We start from the raw sequence: 22,549 nt of genomic DNA, 5'->3' as shown, positions 1-22,549 counted from the left end.
TCTAACAATGCACTTGAACAATTAAACCCAAGATGAAAAGCGACTTTGGACACATGCACTGATAAACGTGCCTTCCTCTGCAGAAGCAATGAGGATGAGAGAAAATATTGCGTCTGATGCTTTTTATTTTTATTTTTCCTGCTGCAGAATCAAGCAAACACAGATTACAATAAACAAACTGCCTTGTTGTTTGCATGGTCTGCCTGGTGATGGTTCCATGATTAAATTCAGATATCACAGCGCCACACCTAACAAGCTCCTTGCAGTCGCCCCTCTCCTACACCTACGCTTGTTATGACTTCTGTTTCAGTCATCCACACCACATCTTGTGATGCTGGACCTGTTAAGCCACAGCAGGCTTCTATATCTAGGGAAGGACACTTCAGCAGTTTTGATGAATTTGGATGCACAAGTGCAATTCTTAAAACTTTATGTGGTGGAGATGATAAGGCCAATTTTGTTTTTGTCTTCCTCCGTGATAAGAGTGACATTTTCTCTAACGGCACTGCTGAGGCGCTTCATGGTTTATCTTGTCAGCTCTGGTTCATATAGCTTTATATAGATTGCATTTTAGGTTGCTGATGTTTGAGGCACAACGTGCTGAAAACCAATTATTATCAATTCACTGTCTCATTGCTAACATGAAAACATCCTAATGCAACTATTACAGATGTTAAATGAAGTGGGTAGTAACCATGACGTCAAGTGGAGTGCCTTGCATCTTTGAAAATAATAATAATAATAAATACACAAATGTTTGTGTATTTTATAGGATGATTTTATATAACAGGCACAAAGTAAATGTGGAGTGAAAGGAAACCTTTTCTAAAATGTTTACAAATAAAATTCTGAAAAGTGCGGTGTGTATTTGTATTCATCCCTGCTGAGTCCATACTTTGATGGATCACTTCTCTGTGCAGACAGTTGCGATCCTTGGAGCGTACGCCTCTACCAGCTTTGAACATGGAAATCTTGCCCATTTCTTTCCAAAATATGCCAGGTACAGTCAGATTAAATGAAAAGCTTACATACATTTATTTGGATCTGGATCTTCATCGGGCCATTCTTTCATATGAATATGCCTTGATATAAACAATTTTCTTGTAGCCCTGATTGTATGTTTACACTTGTGGTTCATTAGATGGGCATAAAAATGGAAAAGAAAGAGGAAAACACAAAAGGAGATAAGTGGGAAAAATAGTTAAAATGGAAATGAGATATGAAGATAGGAGGGGGAAAGGATAAAGAAAATGCCGGTAGTTAAAACTCTACAACTGCAGAAAGGGAGAAAAAAAATCAATATTTTTCTTTTAAGCAATAACAGTCTTTTTATCACTTCTCTATAAAATCCAAACTTGACAATAGTATTGCTGACGGTTGTGACACAGTGAACATTCATGTCTTTTGTAGATTTGCGGTATATTTATTAGATTTTCAGATGATGACTGGAAGAGAGCCACATTGTTCAAACTCTTCTAAATTTCTCTACAACGTTTCCTCAGGTGCATTCCTGTTTTTATTCAGTTATTTACTGAACTTCTAAATTTATATTCCAACATAAACACAGATAGCCTCTGGCTACTAATTAGGTGACTCCTGAACATGTTTGGCTGCACTGGACTTTACGGTTATGAGATAACATCTGTATATTTACATATGTAATACTTTTCTAAATCTAATTTGCAAAAATTTTTGATTTATTTCACGTCAGTTATTCATGACTTTGCAATGGAGTAACACTATGGGAACTCCGACACAATCAAATCAAATTATTATCATCCGTGTGATTTTAAAACAGTTATGCAAATGTGTACTTCAAATGAACTAATGTCCCAATAATCTACTTCTTGAATAAAGGCAAATTTCATGATTCAGACAGAACACAAACTAAGACAGAAACTAAATTTGAACTCCACCTGTGGGTAATTTGCACGAGTTTGTGGTACATGAAAAAACAACCACATATTGTTTGAAGAGGTATCAAGCTGTTTTAATTTCGCAGTCCTTTCTTTTCTGATGAATGTCCTTACTGACATTTTCTTCTGTAACTGTCTTTCACACAATCCAACAGGTTTTTAAAAAATGTATCATATTTACCATTTTCCTCCAGTGGTGAGTGATTGCAGTGAAGATCTGCCAAGACAAGGTGGTTTTGAGCTAAATGAGGCAGGTAAAAAATAAAAAAATAAAAAAAAAACACCTCTTGCGCTGAGGTTAGAAAGTAAGAGTGAACTTGTTTCCTCTTGTGTTGATCAAGCTTCAAAGGAGCTAAGAGGAAATATGAGTAAAAAATAGTATGTTTAGTGTGAAGTCAGTCTTGATGTGATGTCTTGGATGATGGGAGCAGTTTACACCATTGTAAAATGCCAATGTGCTAACAAGCTACAACATGCATGCAGAATGCATTCCCAGTTAAAATGTGCCTCTATGGTGAGGGGTAATTATTATCATTTCATACGACTGCTTACATTAAAATTCATTTAAGTGGCACGGGATCAAAGATTTTCTCATAGTGCACAAGATTATGCAGTGATAATTAGAGGGCAAAAATGACTGAGGGAAATAACAGTGTGTGTTTTACCAACCGTCAACAAGAAAAAGAAACAAAAACAGAAGCCAACCGCAAAATTTACTTAGAAAGGCAGATAGCAGTTGTTTTTTCTTCTTTTTCCATTGAAGGATTTCTCTGTAATTCAAGTGACACCTACAATGTAAACAAGGACGAAAAGTTACAAAAAAAAATATATAAAAACTTTGCAACTTTATATAATAGCTCCAGAACTTGAAAAATATTAGTTCCCCGTACACAATGTTGTATATTTGTTTGTAAAAAATTAAACGTTTAGCTTTGGAAGTTTGTGAATATAGTCGTATTAAAATATTAATATATCATAAGAAGAGGGAATATCTAAACTGTAATTAGTTTGGAGATAAGCTTATTATTTCGATAGCAAGAGAGTTACTTAAACTACACAAACATTTTTTCTAAAAATAAATCATAAAGTTGTTTGTAAGATATCTTGTGACATCTAGTGGCAACAATAGGTATTGACTTGTATTGAATTGAAAATGTTTTGTAAATCATGATTTAAAAAAATTGATCCAGGAAAGGCGATTTTTCTCAGTTTAAATTCATACATTAAATGTCTGGAAAATTCAGAAAATATTCTCTTCTAATTGTTGATGAGTTTCCTGATAAAACTCAACTAACTAGATGAGATAGATAGATAGATAGATAGATAGATAGATAGATAGATAGATAGATAGATAGATAGATAGATAGATAGATATAGAGGAGTAACAGTATTTAAGTCCTTCATTATTCAGCAGGGCTGTCACTGTAACAGATGTCTTCATGTGGATGTTTTTTCTTTTCACTTTTCAATCACATTGACATGTTCTTTACTGTTTAAAATAGTTTGGTTTGGATAACTAAGTCTGACAAATTTATAAAGTTAATAATGTACGTTCAAAGTGCAATTTTAAAGTTTGAAGCAGTATTTTGGCTTCCTCCACATTACAAAAACATGTCTGTTACATTAACTGGTGACTCATTGGTGTCTTAGGACTAGGTCTGTACTTAAATTAGTCTCAACTGTATTTAAAGACTTCAATGTATGTCTCAAACTTCAGATGAAATATTTTTTTATTATTTATGTAGAACAGGCACTACAGTTTGGAAATTACAACACTATGCTAAAAGTACAGAGAAAGCCCTCTAGTTATCTAAAAGTTTCCTTTGAAGATGAGAAAAAGTTGTCATTTACTGGCTTTCAGGAGCTTCACATTTGACGTAAACAATCCCGTCCTGTTTCAAATACAGACAAAGACACAGGTATGACAGCTGAGATGCGGAAGCTTTTCCATCTACAGGTTCTTCAGTCAGTCCTTGTGTTGATGTAAACTGATCTAGATGAGCTGGAGTCAGATTCAGAAGAGGTAAGCTCTCTGTCACTGATGGCAGAGAGTCTCTGGAGAGGCCTTTCACCTCTCTGAATCTAGCGCTGACACCATACAGAGGCAGGCACGAAAAAGAAGCATACAGAGGCATTAACACAACAGATGTGTCACTTTTGGGGGTTTGTGTGAAAAAATAATTTTTGCTCTCAAAGCAGAAAAGTCTGGTGTCTCATCAATATTTCAGACGGATCCTCTTTCTGCATCTAACTCTGCAGCTTTTCTGTCTGCGTGAGAAACAGCAGCCTGCCACCCAGACCAAACAGGAATCTGCACCGGCATGTGCAGCTATCAAACCAGCCTCTCATACAGCACTGCTACATATGCTGAATTTCCTGACTGAAGATAAAATATAAGAAAGAAACAAACATTAACACAACATGGGGCTTTAATTAACTTGAGCCTCAGCCAATAAGTAGATGGAAACTAATCAAAACCATGCGCCGGATCAGTTCAGTAAACAGCGTGTGGGCGCATCAGCATGCACAAAATCACAGGGGGTAAGAGCTGCGAGTCACCAACGTTCGCTCAAAATAAACAATCCACACTGATTACAGGAACAAATAAATGATAAAACTGGTTAGTAAATGTGGCTAATCTCCATATAAAATAGCTACGAGTTGATGTTTACAAGGCAGCTTGTGATCGCGGAGGCTGCATTATCAACACATCTGACTGGGGGAGAAAGAGAAGAGAGTAAATAAAAGGTGACAGAGAAGTTGGGCACATTGTTGCAGTGAAAGGGAAAAGTGGAGCGTTGCGTTAAAAAAAATGTCTTTGATAGAGAACTCCATTTCAAACGAGAAAATCTCTTTAGAGAGTAACTGTGAGTTTGTGTTATCTTTAATAGAGTAATGCAGCAACAGGCTGTGAATAGCAGCACAATTCTGCACTCTTCAGTGTTCTTGGTAGAGCACCTTCTCAATGAGGTTACACGGCGGATTATGTTCTTTTATACACTCCAGGTAGTATCTTATCCCAAGCTGATGGAAAGTTAGAATATTCTCACAATGGGCATGATGTCATACGTAATTCACTGAATAAAAAACAAGAACTGGGTGCACAAATTTGTTGAATTCATTTTCAATTATTCTAATGCACAGAAGGTCAGAATTACACATACAAGCTCCAACACACACACACTAGCCACTGATACTAATCTGAGCAAGGAAGGTGAAGAAATTGGATGGAGGCCCACAGCATGAATCTGCCTCCACTTTTCTTTACAGTAGTTATAGTCCTCAGAGTTGAAAACATGACTTTTACTACTCCAAAAATTCCTGCAATTAAGGTTACATTTCTTAATCTTAATCCCTTAATCTTTGGTCAGATTCAAATTTCATTCCATATCAATATTATTATTTGACTCTGAAAGATGGTCAAAATTTATAGACACAATTGGGAATTCAAACAGAATAAATGAGGCAGGCTGGCAGATTGTCATTTCAACCCCAGTAAAATTCTATGAGCTCTATAATATAAAGCTGGGTCTATAACAAAAAAAACAAACAGTTTAAGCAAACTTCAATAATAAGAATAGTCAAACATCCAGTCAGATTACGCTACAAGCTTGTTGATATCTGTAAAGACCAACTTTTTATGGGATATATAACCAAATGTTACTGGTTGTGTATGTATACACTTGAGCTTATATGTATAATTTTGCCCCAATGCTGAATAAATTCAAACTTGTGCACCACATCCTTGTTCATGCCCATGGTGAGTGCATAAGAACTTTTCAACAGTTGATCAACGATTAAGTTGAGCTATTTTATGTGTTTTGTTTGTAAGCGTGATTATTCAAAATAACCAAGCCTACTTATCCAGCAATAGTAACAGTTATTTGACATCGAAAAAGTCTGCTTACTTTATTTCAAGGGTCAAAGGTCAGCTCCACTTTCGACTGATTAAATCACGAGCTTAACACTGGTGCCTTCAGTTTGTATGCAGGACTTCACACATGATTCTGCGACAAACAAAAAAAATGAAGTGTTTAGACAGTTGTGGTATATTTGTCTTGTTCCTGGCCCTCTGCTCGCTGGGAGGCATTTTGTTACATTTGCGTGAGCCTGAATGCTAATTTTAAGCAAAGCTAACATTCTGCAGGCCATGCAGCTTTGAAAGTGGTTTTAAATTCTCCAGTTGAACTTTACAAGATGAAATGCGCATACACTTCCAAAAATGCTAAACGTAGTGTAAATACTAAGGAAGAAAACAGTGTATTTTATAAAGAAACAAACTATACAAGCATCCAGATGGTAAAAAAGAGATTAAAATACATAAATGCACAGCTCATTCTTGATACCCCGGCGCTTTATTCGATTTCTCATGAGAGAAGAGCATCACGGCTGACAGCATACTCAGAGACAACAATGTGTCGCTTCAGTTGTTGTAACTGGAGGTGATGTGAGTTTGAGCAATCCTCTTTACGATGACGACAGCTTGCTGCTCCTTTTCGGGAAAAGAAAGATTTGCTTTGAAGTCTCTGGCAATGTGCGGGCGTGAGTGGACAGTTCAGTCCGGATTTTGAGCGTCCTCGGCTGGGGACGTTTAGATCGGCTCCACATAATTGGCAGGGTAAAGACCGAGCTGGCCGTTATCCAGGCGACCTTTACACCAGCCCTGATCGTCCTCGTCTTCCAGCTTCGTCAGCAAATCACCTTGATTGATAAAAAGGGACAGAAAGTGGGAGGGGGATTTAATGAAACACCTCTTTCTTGTTTTTTGCAGCTGACCACAAGGACATGAAAGGAAGTTGCCACCAATTTTCCAAATCGGGAGGATTTGTAGCATCTTTCGAGTTTTATGTTTTCCTGGCATATTTTCCTTTCATGTGGATATTTGTGTGAAAGTTATTTTGACTTCTCCAAGTATGTTGATGGAATTTAAAGTAATGTTGAGCTCTGCAGACGCTATTGATATGCAAAAGGGGCACAACAAATAAATATCTTGTCAAAAAAAAATAGTTTCTAAAAAAAGAACTACATCTAAAATATGGAAGAGGGTTATGGCCACTGAAAATAAAAGAATTCTGACTTTTTTCTCGGTGTATTGATTCTTTGTCAATTTATGTCAAAATCCAAAAATATAAAAGAAACATTATCAGGTGTATGTAAATTATGTTGCTGTTATAAAAAATAATCACATAACGGCTTCTTTTTTGTTGCAGGATTTCTAAATCTTCACTTTATCCACATTAAAAGAGTGTCAAATTGGTTTGGAAGATCTGAGTTTTATGACTAGATTTGCCTGATGCTGCATAAATAATTGAAATAATTCTGATTCTGAGAAAATAAAATCTGAGAAAACGTCTTTTTTTTCCAATGGCTACCATGAAATCATTATATAAAGCCTGAAATACTGATTAAGCAGTAGTACTATGTCACATTACTACATATAAAGTTATCACATATTTTTTAATGTATTGAATTATTGCACTTTTCCCCTCAAGACTACAGATCATAAATATGTGCTGTTGTGTATGTGTGCATCCTGTCTGGATATGCTTATTAACAATCCCTGCAGAAAATGGATAGTTCCGCCATGGAAAATATGGTAAGACTGCATGTCTTTGTCACATTTTGTTCTGGAGTCTGAGTTGAGATAATTTGATCCTCTTATTGATAAAAGTCTGTGTGGTTCAGGCTCAAACTGGTTTCTCTGACTTCCAGCTTGTTTCTGTGTTGTAACTGCTGTCTGGATGCATAAATGTCACTCTATAAATTTATTTCTGGCCTCCTTACTCTAAGAGTTGGACCACTCTTACATGGGTTTCTTTCAAGTTATCCACTGTAACTTACAGCTTTCCAGCTAAACAACAGGGACTGACAGACAGCAGCAGGCATTTTTTTACATAAACTGTTTGGTGAATTTAAAACATGAAGGATACATCGGGACAGCAGTGAAATATTATTTTTAATGAAACACGGCTGCAGGATCTGGATCACACAATTAAGCTTTGACAAACAGGGATAAACCCGAGACTGGTACAGAACTAGGTTTGTTGGATCACAGCATCAAATTTAGCCACCGTTCACTACAGTCAAAGAACCATTTTGCAGCCCAGAAATGCTAACACAAGGTACCAACTGCTCCAAATTCACAGTGTTTCCTCATAATATCATTGCTGATTACATTTCTTTGACTTTTATCCAGGTGAATAAATATGAAGCTACCCACCCTAAACTATCCACCTCAGTGTATTTTTGGATTTCTGTGCTTTTCTATTGTAAATGTATATTTTTTCTTGTTGCAATTATCATTATGTCGAGCTTTACAGCTCAGCTTTACAGTCCAATACAGTGATCTTCAAACATGGAAACAACCCAGTCATAGCGTGCATGCATCAAACCTAACCAATCAATGAAAATGCATCAAGTAGATAAATCTGGATTTCACTATATGTCACATTACAAAACAAGACTTTAAAATGCTTTTCCCCCCCTAAAATTCAAGAAACTTTAAAAACCGTAAAGATTGCATTTATTTCATTTTTAAATGGTTTTGGTAAAATTTCTAACATTGCTAATATTTTGTTAGAGCCATTGCGTGGCATCAGCCACAATGATAAGAAATAAAGTGGAAATAAGCAGTTATGTCTGTGATTTATGGAAGAGAGGTTGATATAATGGATGAGTTTGAAGGTTGAGGCTCATCTGGGGAGTCTTGTTATTGCTGTCTAGGAGACTCAGGATGGGCCAAATGACCTGGTCAACTTAGGACATCCCCTAGATGGTACCTGGAAAAAACAAGGACAGCAAAAATAGAGAAGAATGGATAGAAGGGGGAGATGAGGTAAGCAATGAAGGGTGAAAGCAACAAGGGAGAATGATGGATTGGATTGATTAACATTGGTAGTCAACTGGACAGTTTGTGAGTTGATATGAACCCTCCTGTTGTCCTCGGTCATTTTGACCCGAGGACAACAGGGGGGTGAATTACTTACGGTTTAATTTTATTTTTTATTTTTTATTTTTTTTGGTGCTCGGAAAAGTAGTGAAGTTGTGCTCTGTTAAAAAAAGTGAACTACAATTGGATTGAAAGAGTGTGATGACAAGAGTTAGAGTTTTAAATGAGGAGGTTAGGAAGGAACAAATGGGGTCATGAGGATGCAAAGGGATGAGAACGATGAGTGTTGAGTCCCCGCAGCATGACAGATGGTGCTGAAAAGGGAACTGTCTTTAGAGAAGACCTGACAGTTCATAAGAGATGTGACTGGAAAAGTAATTGTGCTACAAAACCTAAGCTGCCATGATATCTCACCTCAATTTATTTCAAACAGATGATTTTCTTTTTCTAATTTGTAATTTGGAGCAAAGCTAAAATCAGCCTCCTCCACAGTTACTGGCATCCATAAAGATGTGTTAAAAATCCTTAAAATAAATTCACCTTTTACTGCAGTAGAATAACTTCAGATTAAAATACAATAAAATAAATAAATAAAAAGAATTATCAGCTGATCTTGAATGCATTTATACAGCGAAGAAAAATATCCCACATTTTGAAATATATTGAATAAATTGCATAAAGTCAGCAGGAGACACTTTAAATGACCCCCTTTTTGACTGCACACAGTCTTTTTTTCACAAGACTGTATGCACTTTCACCCAAAGTTCTGGGTTCTGTCATATGATATCGTCTTCTTTCCCACAACTTGTCAAGATGGAAGAAGATTTTTTTTGTGTTTATTGGTCAGTTCTCACATCTGAGCAGTGGAGCTCCTCCAGAGTTTGTCATGAGAGTTTTGGCTGCTTCTCTGATTAATAATGTTTTTTAGTTAGCTTAGGCGGATAACATGGCCCACACTCTTTCCATTTCCTTTGTCAGATGATGGAAAAACCAGGCTCTGATTGATGTTCAAAGCTTGGAATAATTTTTAATAACCTAAAGTGAACAAAACAAACTCCTGCAAAATAGCTTGAGATTTGTGCTTTTAGGGTGAAAACAACAAAAAGGTTAAAGGGGCATGAATACTTTTTCAACTCTGTGTATTCACTGAGTATTTTCTAGATCTTTAATATCTGTTTTTCTGAATAAAATCTTTAACCACAGTTTATGTGTATGTTAAGTTAGAATTGGGCATTCGTAAAAGACAACAATAAAACAAAACACCCCATAAAACTACAGTGTAAAAACCATAATAATTCATTATCCATAGGATGCTAAAGGAAATAAAAATTTGGACCAAATTGCAGATTTGGCCTGCAGATACTGTGACGAAAAACGTGCATTCAATCTGACAGAAGAAAATGCAGATAGAATGTGCTTCCTGTTCAAAGCACTGACCTGCTTTGAAGCTAAGCTCGTCTTGCTCTTGGCCTTCATAGTCGTACAGAGCTTTGACTCTGACGCCTTCGCCCGATTCTTCATAAAAAGGGTTTGACCCTCCGTTGGTGTCGCTGCCCGAGTTCAGGCCCTTCCCTTCATCGTCTGACCACTCATTGGACGAATACGCCTGGTTCTTCTCATAGCTGCTCACGCTAAAAGGAAGTGGAAATACCTGGATGAGTCCTGGTATTGTTGACACTAAATGTGTATTGTTTTCGATTGTGCTGTTATGCTGGGTAATGAATGACTATGTAATAATGAAGGAAAATGCTGACTATTATAGACGAGAACCGTAACTGGTGCCTGGAAAAGCTGAATGAAATGAACTGGATGAGCTAAAAAGGATAAAGATCAGACCTTCCCCTGTCTTCTGCTTGAACGTTGCTTCCTGGAGTCTTGATATTAGTCAGCATGACTTCATCGTTATGCTTCTTTGACTTTTCTCTCTTAGAGATGGTGTGGATAAGATCTGGATTGTACTCCTGCAAAAAAGTCAATGAACAGAACAGTAAAAAAAAAACTGAATGAATGAAGGTGAAAAATGTATTACTTTTTAGTTGGCGATCTGCATTTAACAAGTGCACATAAATAAACACACTAAGCAAAACTAAACTGCAGTAAAGTAAAATAAAATACAAAATTCACATAAATTTTGTGCATACGTTTTTCATTTCCGATGTGTACTTCATCCTTTTAATGGTTTATGCAAATCATTTTAGTATGGTTGTAGCTACGCAAAGACATTAAAGTTAAATTTAAACAGCACTGAGCTCTGGTTAAAATCACAAAGTACTTCACATTAAACCCAAAAGGCATAAAAATAATTAGAAAAACAACATGTTCGAGAACAGGAAAAAATAAGCAACAGCACCTCAAACTTTGGCCAGTTCATGTGCATGCCAGGGCCGTGGATACTACCGAACCACTTGAGATCTTCTTCAGGGCTGGCTGCAGTAATCACCCGCTCAAGATCTCTGTATATTGCGGCATAACTGTGAACAGATAACGAGGATGTGATGTGAGCACAGAGACTGGATGTTGCCTTTCTCTTTCTGTCTCACGCTGACTCACCTTTGGTTCTCCGTCAGGTTGAGGTGACGTTTGACATCCAGCAGCACCTCCCTCAGGAAGCTCAGCCTCTTCTCTTCAAACTCCTGGCACTGGTTAAACACCTGCTCCATGTTCTCAATGTACTGAGGGGTGCACTTATCCAGCTCATCCAGAGTCTTTTCATACTTTTCCCTCGTCTACATCAGACCAAAAAAGAACAAAGAAAACTGTATGATTAAAATTACTGCTATCGAGAACTCTTAAATTTTAAAAAAAAATCTTTTTAGTAAAGTCTTTACTAAAAATGATTGGGATGACTGACATCTTCTTCTGTCTCTCCAATCACACATAAACCACATCAATCTAGAAATAGTTTTAGTTTTTTTCTGAGACAGCAAATGAATCAGATGTTTGATGATTCAAGTAATAAAAAGTGACCAGAGTCCACTTCAAGAAAAGACAAGATTCAGAGAAGAGCAGGAGTGGCATTCAGTCACTCATTAACCAAGCCACACTCAAACCCTGATACTTTGAAATAGCATGGCAGCGCATTTGCGTTTAGGGTTTTTATAGGACATAATATTTACATAATGATGAGCCCATTGGCGTTGCAGCTGATGGACTCACCTTCTGTGAGTCTTGTTTGCACTTTTCCAGTTTGTCCTGCAGTTTCTTCTGCTCTGCCTGCGTCGTTCCGTCTCCCTTAGTGTTGGCCTCTCTGCTGGTGGCTAGCTTCTCCTCTTTGCAGGCCATGTGGTATGACTTCTTAGCAACCTCGACCTGACAACACAAGGTAACATAAACAACCTGAGCAGAGAATCTGCGTTTAGAAGTAAGAAGTATTATTTAAGTGGGTTATCGCATATCATAATACTTTCCCAACATAAAACCAGATAAATGACATGCAGCAAATAATGACCTTGGTTTATGGTTGACATATGGTATATGGAAAAATGTAAAAGCAGATTACTGATAAATGACTGAGTTTAATCAGGAAATCTTTAATAATCAGCTCAAATACTTAAACACTAAGATGATTAAGCGATCTATTAATTGAGTAGCTTTATAAATTATGCAGTAAATCTGTCAGACACTGATGCTGTAAAGTGCTGCTTGTTGAAAAAGTCCAACGTTGAGTCATTTAATCAAAGTCAGTTTTCAACTCAGTTTCACTCAGTACAATGTCTTCAAAGGCAGACTCTGGTTAGAACAGAAACAAAAGCATAGCATTATCATGAAGTTCTAAGACAAATTTTGTTCATCCGTTTCACTCTCACCTCTTTCAGCTTCTTGGCCCAGGGTTTCTGGGCCTTCTTAAAGCCTTCATCTGCCTCTTTGGTCTCCCTGAATCCTCCCATCATCTGTTTGTGGTACGAGTCTTTCTGCCAGTTCTTCACCTTCTCAAAGTCTTCACTCATTAGGTGGTTCTTCATTTCTGTGTGGAGGTCGCTCACCTTTTCCGCCTCTGTCATCATTGCCATCCAGGCTTGCTCCACTGAGCCATACTGAGGACCTGGTGGAGGAATTAAGATCTGAAGTCATATTTTTTAACATATACTCTAGTACAAATATGTCCGTTCTAAATTCATTTGGCAACAAAACCAAACTAATAGCTTAATAGAAAAACAACTGTTGTTGCTTTTATACCTTTATCAATCAGCTGCCTCCATCTCTTGGACCAATCAGTGAGCTGCTGTGCGTAGCCTTTCTCGATTTTGGCACGCTCCTGGATGCAGTTCATTAGGTCATTGCAGAGTCGATTACCATCATCGATGCGCTTCACTGTGCGCTTGTAGTTCCCAACCTTAAATACAAAACAAAGCACCAGTGCAATATGTTTACTGAACCTCCACAAGTTGTCTGCTGTCTTCAAAATAAAATATTGCTAAAAGAATTCAGTATTTTACTGTATCATATTTAGGTTCAAATTTGACTGTGTGGAATGTAAATATGAGTCTTTTCATTCGACTGTATTGGAATAATTTGAAATTAATATAAATGAATTTGTCTAACTGCATCTCTGGACTTTGTAACAGAACCACTGCTTGAAAAAAAGAAAAAAAAGAAATGATCACTTTAAAGGTCCAGTACGTAAAACTGAATGACATCCAGTTGCACAAATTCCAAACCGCATCCAACTAAAGGCGTTTACATTGTTACTTATTAGCTTGGTTTTAATATGGAGTATCAGAAATTTTGCAACCTCAGAAAATATGTTCTACCTATATGGAAATTGTGAAGCAAGTCTCATTACTCATCTTATTATCCTTTTTTGAATGTGTTTGTAAATTACATACAAATGTTCATAACACAAATTGTTACAGATTTTGTGTGGTTGCTTAAGAGGCATTGTGATTTCCCTCTTCCAAAGTTCACTGTGTGAGATGTCACTTCTTTTCTCCTCGCAGCCTGTGGGAGATGAACTGAATCAGCAGGAGGAGCAGCAGGGAAGACACTGCTGCTGCTGCTCTGTGAGTAGTTACGCAATCAAAAGAAAGGGGTGGTTTAATGTCATATAATTTACAACCCTCCACAGCTACAGGAGCAGCCACCTCCCAGAGAGCTGATAGTTCTCCCCAGAGACACAAAGCTATTTCGATAAAGAGAGGTTGAAGCCTCTGTTTACAACCATTATTTTCCACCTTTATGACCGAGAAAAGTGGAAAACATTTAAACGCAGTGTTTGCTTGCAAGTCACCCTGTAAATGACTTTCAACAAACAGTTAGTGTGGTCTAAAAGGAAGCAGCTGAGGCCGTATAATAGTATTCCACACCAGACCTTTGCCTCAGCAGCAGCCAGCCGAGTCAGCAATCATCAGGCGGTACTGCAGCGTCTTTGCTGTGATGCAGAGACTGTGATGAAGTGACTGAGTGCTGGAGGGAGACATTTTCCCCGCACCTGATGATTTCTGAAGGCACAGACCAAAGTAACCCGAGGAGAAAATTCAGTCTAAGATGAGATTTCATTTTAAGTCTAAAAATGTGAAATAAAGCATCTGCTGTGGATTTTTATTCTCTGTGAAATGTCTGAGAGTGAAGGAACTTGGCAGGCTGTGTTCTTGGAGGAGAGGTAGATCTATTCCAGCTTTGCACACTGTGATCAGTCACCAGCTCTCATGAATAATGGATGTGTTTCAGGGAACTTGTAGCTCAGATAACATGGGTCTCTTTGTGTTGGAGAAACATTGTTGCTGATGTAATGTTGTGAGAGAAACCAAAATTACCATGACACCAATGGCGCAACATAGTAACATTTTTATTTAACAATACTTTCCATGATATTCGAATCAGTTTATTCAGTAATTCTAAATATACCCAACAATTTTTACCTTTAAAAATGGCTTTCTAGACAACATTTCTAATGTTTGTAACTTAGTTTTGCATAATTGCTGAAGTAAAGGGTTATAAAACAATTAATACTTGTGCTATGATCTGTCGTATTTTTCCAGATGGGGCTATGCAGGATACAGAACAGTCAGTCTCACCTATTAAACAGTCCTGGCTGTGATAAACTGACTGTAATTTCAACTCAAATGTTCCAAATCTCCTTTACTGACATTTGTGTTTTAGTTGGAAATGTATACTCTGGTTCTCTGAATTCTTTTTTATTGCAGTTACATATACCCGCTCCTCACTAGAAAAGGACCCCCCTGAAAGTCTGCACAAAATTGACTGGTCAAACATGTCCAGGACGTTTTTCCTTGATAGATATATTTTGCATTAAAACTGCAGCATGAAAATCTCAAAGTTTCATTCATTCTTCGAGCAACCAGCACATATAAATGTATGTGCAATTTGGACATGTGTGCACTGGTTTCTTACCTGTTCGATTTTGACTTGCAGTAAACCTATGTTTGGTGAGGTATCTACTGTGTTGGTGAGAATAGCTTGTTGAGATCAATTTGGCTGAAGTCAGAATAGCAGCTGTGGTCCAAATAGCATTACAGAACCTTACTTACTTGGTGACTTGCCAGCTAATTTTGCAGGATTGATAAAGGTCCAATCCCTTGTAAAGACCACCCACACTCTGGATAATTTATGTCTACTGTTGTAAGATTCTTTATTAAGAATCTTTATTCCATATGAAGGGATCCTTAAATGAATCTGTTTTTTTTCCACTTCCATCTCTTCTCTATTTTTATTGTTCAGAATTATGATAGTTTATTTCTTTAATCTTTTTTTTCTTTTCTTTGTTCACTGCTAGACAACATTGTGCATTTAGCCCTTATATTTCTTCCTTGCATCATTAATTCCCAGTTTTATTAACTCTCTGCTTTGCATCAGCTTTTGATGTTTTGTAATCTGCCAGAAAGACTTTATAGTGCATATAAAATCATTCTTCTAAGAAAAGGAAACCTATCTGAAACCTTTCAGAGCTATAAGAGACTGACAGTTTGAAGCATCTACAACTGCAGACAACTACAAGGACCTTAATCCTTAGAAGTAGATAAAAGTCAGCACAGAGGCAAAGGAGTAGTTATAAACAGAGAAGTAGTTATAAACAGAGATAAAATACCTGAAAACTATGACTTCAAAAAGTACAAAGGTGCAATAATAATGAAGCTATAAAGGGAAAAGTAAAACAAGAGTGGCTAAGGCCAAAGATAGTGACACAGGATGAAAACCTCCTGATGTTGCAGTTGAATGAATGTATTTAGTTGCTTACTCATTTCCTTCTTAAATAATGACCTCAGGATGCGACAGTTTGTCACTTTGCTGACAATCAGTGTGGCTGTACCAGCTCAGTAAGTGTGAGCAATCCTTAGATCTGTGCCGCAACACTCATGATAAATCTGATGCTATGTTTACTGTCGAGCACATGCCTGATTTATGTGCAGTTGTGAGTCTACGCAACGCTGATAAACGAGACAACGCATCGTATTTCTTCTCACCAACCCACAGGAGGTTGGTCTGCCGGCAGTTCATCACAATGCAGTGTCACTCTGAGCTCAGGTTTAATCTGTCAAACGCTGCTGCCCTATTTTTCCTCACCTCCCAGAAACTGTCCGTGGCCTCCTCCTGGCTGGCGTACTCATCATAGCCTCCAGACATGGTCCCAGATTTGGCAGGGCGGCTTCAGGATGTAGGGGTCAGCAGCAGAGTGGTATTCCTCATGCACTGTTGGGGAACATGAGAGAAATGTGAGCCCTAACCCTGGATGAGTGAGATGGAAAGAAAAAATGAGTTTCTTTATAACTTTTGAATCATATCGTAAGTTTTAGTTTCATTCTCATAATTTAACATGTTAAACATCAAATTTCTCTACATACAAAGTGAAATCCTGTCACATCATCTGTTTGTTGGTGTTTAGTATTGTTGAGGTGATATAGATTTAAAAAGAGCTTTGATTTACACAGAATTAATGCAAATGAAATCAATGATAGTCACAGTGATTATATGGCTGATAAGCAAGTTATTTCACACATTATGCCAAAACCTAACCTGAACTAAAAGATTATAGAAAAATTGATACTTGTGTTATGATATGAAAGGGAGTTAATTGTGTTATGTTTTTCCAAAGAAACACAGTTATCATATTATGAATATTGCACCTGTAGTAGTGAATACATGTTTGTCAATTTCACAAAAAAGATGGACGAGCTGAGCTAGAAGCTGATGACCACTGAGCTGTTGCAGATGAAACCATCAAAAATAAATGCAACGCGCTGTCTATATTTTTTTAAATACTCATGCATGAATCCCAGTCATTATGTAAGATAAGATGACAAACTGTAGATCTGAGACATGAAAGTAGGCACTTGAGGCTCGAGGTGCAAATCATAATTACGCTACACAGACACATAATGACCTGCATAAGAGAGATCAGAATAAAATGCAAAGTGAAAATGCAAATGAACTGGATGGCAAATGTGAAACAGAACAACACGAAGACAAGCTTCTTTCATTGCATCTGCGCAGACGGCAGGTTACATGGAGCCTCTGCTGAATACTAAACACCAACAAACAGATGATGTGACAGGAAAAGCATTTCTTTGGAAATCGTGCTGATCGATGCCATTTCTGCTGCAGGCTTTTAACATGTCGAGGAAGGACCACCATGTCCGGAGATACATTGCATATGTTGCGAGATAAATATGAAGTTTGGCATTTTGAGAAATGGGCTTATTTACTTTCTTGCTGAGAGCTAAATAAGAGGATCAATGCTGTATTTATGTCTGTGACTGCATGAGTTACTAAGAAGTGAAACAGCTAAGAAGTAGGAGGAATCTTTAAAAGAAAACCAATCTACTTATCAGGACACCATGTTCACTCTGAATAAATCTGAATAAACTTTTACTTTCAACATTTTGACAGTATGGTGAGACAGACATTAGGCGTCTAAGCTAAATAAATACATGAGGGCCTCTTCCTCCCTAAATATATGAATGATAAGCAGTGATTAAAAAAATGAGGCAGTTTATACTTTCAGGCCCAGATTATGAAAAATAGCTTTCATTTTGTGATTATCAAATAATTTCTGCACATTCTGCTTAATTCCTTACATGTCGATTGGTTCACAGATAGCCAACCTTTAGTATTAGTTTAGTATGCATACTCAACAGAACAGAAATACCAATAAACAGCATGAAGCATGGACATGAAAGCATGATTAAAAAATTAGGTCTTAAGTTGTGAATATTTTAATACTTTATAACAAACAGATCAATCAGCATTGTCTAACGTGTCCAGCTCAAAATAAACATCCCCTAAAATAAAATAAAGCAAATTTTTGTTGTTGTTTCTCAGACATTGTGACTTTAAGAGGCAGCCACACATTTATTCTTTAGGTTTCTTTGTCCAAGGAAATCTCCTCTCAGCAGCTTATTAGAAAACTGGTGGATTCCAACTCCTGTTTGTGTCTGATAATAAAAAGGTAGAATTAAAAATATCTGAAATTAAAAACTGTTACTGTAAAAACCAGTTTGATACAGAAGAGGCATATGTGAAACAATAGAAAAGGAAGCAGCGGTGATTTGTTTTGATCTGAGGTCAGGGGGAGGGGAGAGAACTGTGCGAGTATTTGGGTCAACCATGGACCAGAGGATGGAACAACACAGTTCACAATGAAACACAGAGTTGAAACAAGGAAGTTGTTTTCCAAAAGCATCAAATCTTCTTAAATTGGGAGAGGTGTCTCTTCTAAACCAACAGTTTCAGGGAAAGAATAAATGTTGTTGTTTTTTTTTTTTTCTGTAGCGCAGCTCTGCAGAGAGTGAGCTTAAGAAGTGGGTGTTTATTATGCTTGGTTGAGCCATTAGCTACATACTGAGCGGGGGGCTTTTGTTCAGCCCTGGCTTATTTTAAAGGCAGATTGCAGAATATGAAAACAATCACTGACTTGCTTCTCCAAACACAAAGGCAATAAACTGACTGAATTTAAAAATATAATACAGAATTTAGTGAGAAACCCTAAACATGCAAAAAAAAACAAAAAACAACAACAACAAAAACAGGCAAAAACTCAAATCCAAGCAGCATCCTTTAACATTTGGCTACCATCACACCACTTCCACTTACTCATTCCTTTTCTTCTAAAAGTAGACAGCAGTTACTGCTCAGCATCCATGGCATTCACAAACAAGCAAGAGCATCCATGTAATGCAAGAGCTCAGATGATCCCCATCACTGCAAGCCAGCTGCATCAACACGTCTAAGTGAGGAAAACCCCAACACAAAAGCAGCAAAGACGCCCCGAGAACAGGGGCACACAGCCCCCCACAACAGCAACAAAAGCCTACCTCCAGTCCTCCATGAACAGCAGCTTAGGGTGCAGCGAGAGAGGGGAAAAAGAAGCACGTGGGCTCCTCTAGCAGGCAGTCCTGCTCTTCACTGCCACCCCTCCTGTCTGCTGATCTTTGCTCGGTGCTACCAGTGGTGTATCCAGAGCAGGGGAAATAGGTCTGTGTCTTCTCGTCTTTCAGCCTGGAGTTCTGTGTAAAGTTCACATGTGTCTGTGTTCCCACCGACTGAGCAAAATAATCCTTGTGTTTTAATGGCTGAGACCAGAGCAGGGGCAAAGATAAGAGGGGGGTGGGGTAGGTGTGCGGCTGCTATGTGGTGGCACCGCAGAAGGTTTGGTGTGGGTGCACGAAGCGCTCAATCAACAGAGTGCACACGCAGCATTGCAGCTTCACTTTTATAGGAATAATTAACATTTAACATGATTTTTCACCAAAGCTAAAGCAGGTAATCCATCTTTAAAAGCGGCACACATATTATAATCCAGAGAAAAATAAAAGAAAATCAACTATCTTCTGCCAAAACATTTAAAAAATATGTAGCAAAATGAAAGGCGACTGTGTCTGAACTGATTTACATCACAGGAGATATGTGAGCATAACTGATTTAAAAATCTTAGAGCATTTTATCTGTTCTGTGCCATCTTAAAAACTCCTCCAAAGAATAAAAACTTAAACTGTAGTTTTAAGTTTATATTTCATAACATGCTTTAAACCATTTTACCATTTGCCAATTAATTCTAAAACCGAAACACAAAAACAGAAACTTACAATCTCTGTTTATGATATCTTAGAATTTGGTAGTAAAATATTTCACAGGAAGCATCTGACAATTTGAACATCTTGAGACAAACTGTGGAACATTACAGATAACATGATTGTTATTGATAAAGAGAACTGGGTTAACTCTATCAATAAAATGCAGCAATTATCAAACCCAAACAATATTACCACAATTTCAGAATAAATACATGCAATACCTAAGCTCTTTGGAATTTCCTCATGACCAGTGAGCATATCGGCGATGTTGACATAAAAGCTATAAAATGATAAATTATTAACTTCTATTGCCATCCAGAGCAAAAACATACTATGCTCAACAAGACTGATCCGCAGCTTTGGTAGCTTTTAAGGAGCACTGTGCCTCTGTTGGCTGATCGTTCTGCCAACCAGCCTGACATGAATCACAGGCTGACAAGAGGAGCAGAGACAGCCTTCAGTCTCTGCTGACTGTCCAGTTCAGTGGGGAGGACAGGTGGAACGGAAGATAGACATGCCGCTTGATTTTCTGCTGCATTCAAAGACTTCCTCCATTGTTCTCCACCTACACAAAACCTCTGCACAGCCCTTTTTTTCTGCACTTTGTCCTAGGAAAGAGGTATAGTGTAAAAATAAAAAACAAAACGCACATGTATGTTTACATTTCTTAACTTATTTTGGCCACTACTTAGGATCATTTCGCATCTAATACTCCAGCAGACTCAGTTTAATTGGGGACCAAGATTGCAACATTTGTTAGATTTTCAGCTGATGCGGTTCGCTTTCACACTGCAATCAAACCTGTTCACCCCCTCTCCTGTTTGCTTATACCAAACTGAGACATAGGTTTTCAAGTGGACCAGAGTTTGCGGTTTTTGGTCTGCATCAGGGTTCAATTAAACTTTCACACCTCCCCAAAACGAACTGGACTTTCTAGGCAAACAAACGAAAGTTCGATTAAAGCAGACTAACAGGACTCTGTAATGTCATGACTTAATCTTAATCCTTTGTGTCGTAGATTGAGATGGAATTCAGGACACAAATACAGTTTCCAGCTCTGGAGACAGAAAGAAAATATATGTTTAAAGCAAAAGTGAAGATATAACAACAACAAGTTCACAACATAAAAACTCCACCTACCAGGCCAGACCGAGACTCAAAATCTATGAGTTTTTTTTTTTTTTACAACATTTCGCTAAACCTCTATAAATTAAAGTGTTGCAGTCCCTTTTTGACCCTGTATTAAATTTCCCCTGAACACCCATGACTCGGAGTCATCATAGAAGTTCCAATTTTATGTTTTACAGTCCTACCAACTCACCCCTCAGGGCCTCAATAGAAATGCAAGCAACATGCAAAGCAACATACTTCTTGCTTTACATTCTGTTTGACCTGCCTGTTAATTGGCCAGAGATCAATCGGTGATGTATACCCCTTAAAACATTCTCTCTCTCACACACAGACACACACGCACACATGCATACACACAACCACCCTCTATAGGTCCCTGAACACACACACTTCTTGGCTGTATTATTACAATCGAGCTGTTCCTTTCCCCTTAGGACAAACTTTGTGCTGCTGCCCTCATCGTATTTAAGGCCTATATTTAGAGCCACATTCATCAATAATTTGCAGTGCTGTGTAAACAGATAGACGTGATAACAAACCAAACTCATGGGCTAAAACTCTTTAAGGTTTGATGCAGTCTAATGTCAAAGACAAGTCACAGAAACAAATGAACTGATCCAATAAAGTAACAGTAAGACAATTTCAATTTTGGTTTAAACCAGAAGGAGAGATGTATACCTGAGTCATTTCATCTGACTAAACAGTTCTGCTGTTTTATGCAAACACAAGTGAGCGTGACAAACACATATTGAGTTTGTCACGCTATTTGTTGGCATGTAAATGTGTAAGGACTGTATGAATGGTAGTGACAATAGCAGTGGTGGGAAGTAACGAAGTACAAGTACTTCATTACTGTACTTAAGTACAATTTTCGTGTATCTGTACTTTACTTAAGTAGATTTAATAATGGATACTTTCTCCTTTTACTCCACTACATTTTACAGTAAGTATCTGTACTTTCTACTTCACTACATTTCTACAAAACCGTTGCGTTACTCGTTACATCCACGTCGCATTTCGTTTTTGTCCGTTAAAATGTGAAGTTCAGGGTCTTAAGGTGGCGCCGTAAAATCCAAGCAATAACATGACTTAGTGTCTGTTGTCACCCATCGCCTCCACCTTTACTCGCACGCGGAGCTCCAGACATGCGCAGTGGTTTCCTCTTAGCGGATGAAGATGTCTGTCTAATCGTCAGTAATATAATAGCGCTGCATAAACGATAAGATATGCCGACATGTAAAATAAGCAGCGCTTCGCTTTCACAGACGGTGGGGACTTCGTCCAACTTTTAGCGTCACTTGGAAGGAAATCTTAAAGAAAGGTAAGATCTGTGGACGTGATGCTAGCAAAGCTAGTTGTACTGAGACACATGTTGCATCTGCGATGAAAAAAAGTTGTCACTTGGAATTATTGTGTGGAGGTGTTGACTGAGGTGTCGCATATATGGGACAACGCTGTGACCAAAGTGGAATATAGTAATATGACATTCAGGAACGATCCGATTCTTCTGGACGGATCTTTACTAAGGTTGATGGGACTGAAGCCTCACTGAGAGCCGTTCTTTGTTCTTGTATACACTGCAATAG

General features: G+C 37.8%; 1 protein-coding gene across 5 annotated transcripts in view; it reads right to left on the bottom strand.

Moving 5' to 3' along the window:
- Positions 1–3,628: 3,628 nt before the first annotated feature.
- The window catches only part of pacsin1b (protein kinase C and casein kinase substrate in neurons 1b), a 36,942-nt gene continuing 18,021 nt past the window's right edge, over positions 3,629–22,549 (bottom strand). For 2 of the 5 annotated variants that reach the window (XM_015040246.1, XM_015040250.1), the window contains exons 2-10: positions 16,327–16,452; positions 12,982–13,138; positions 12,612–12,847; positions 11,962–12,114; positions 11,356–11,531; positions 11,156–11,276; positions 10,642–10,766; positions 10,243–10,436; positions 3,629–6,617 (exon numbers count right to left, since the gene is read on the bottom strand). In XM_015040246.1, the coding sequence (XP_014895732.1) occupies positions 6,508–6,617; positions 10,243–10,436; positions 10,642–10,766; positions 11,156–11,276; positions 11,356–11,531; positions 11,962–12,114; positions 12,612–12,847; positions 12,982–13,138; positions 16,327–16,386 (1,332 nt within the window). In that variant the 5' untranslated portion in view covers positions 16,387–16,452 and the 3' untranslated portion in view covers positions 3,629–6,507. Of the gene's footprint in view, positions 6,618–7,857; positions 8,696–10,242; positions 10,437–10,641; positions 10,767–11,155; positions 11,277–11,355; positions 11,532–11,961; positions 12,115–12,611; positions 12,848–12,981; positions 13,139–16,326; positions 16,453–18,852; positions 19,031–19,073; positions 19,307–22,549 lie in introns of those variants that run through there. The other 3 variants (XM_015040247.1, XM_015040249.1, XM_015040251.1) reach the window with 3 other exon arrangements.

The sequence above is a fragment of the Poecilia latipinna genome, unplaced genomic scaffold (genome assembly GCF_001443285.1).
Source record: "Poecilia latipinna isolate Pla-1442-1.1 unplaced genomic scaffold, P_latipinna-1.0 Scaffold502, whole genome shotgun sequence".
In the NCBI taxonomy this organism is placed as follows: Eukaryota; Metazoa; Chordata; class Actinopteri; order Cyprinodontiformes; family Poeciliidae; genus Poecilia; species Poecilia latipinna.
The sequence above is the reverse complement of the archived record's forward strand: the minus strand, read 5'-3'. Positions and strand labels throughout refer to the sequence as shown.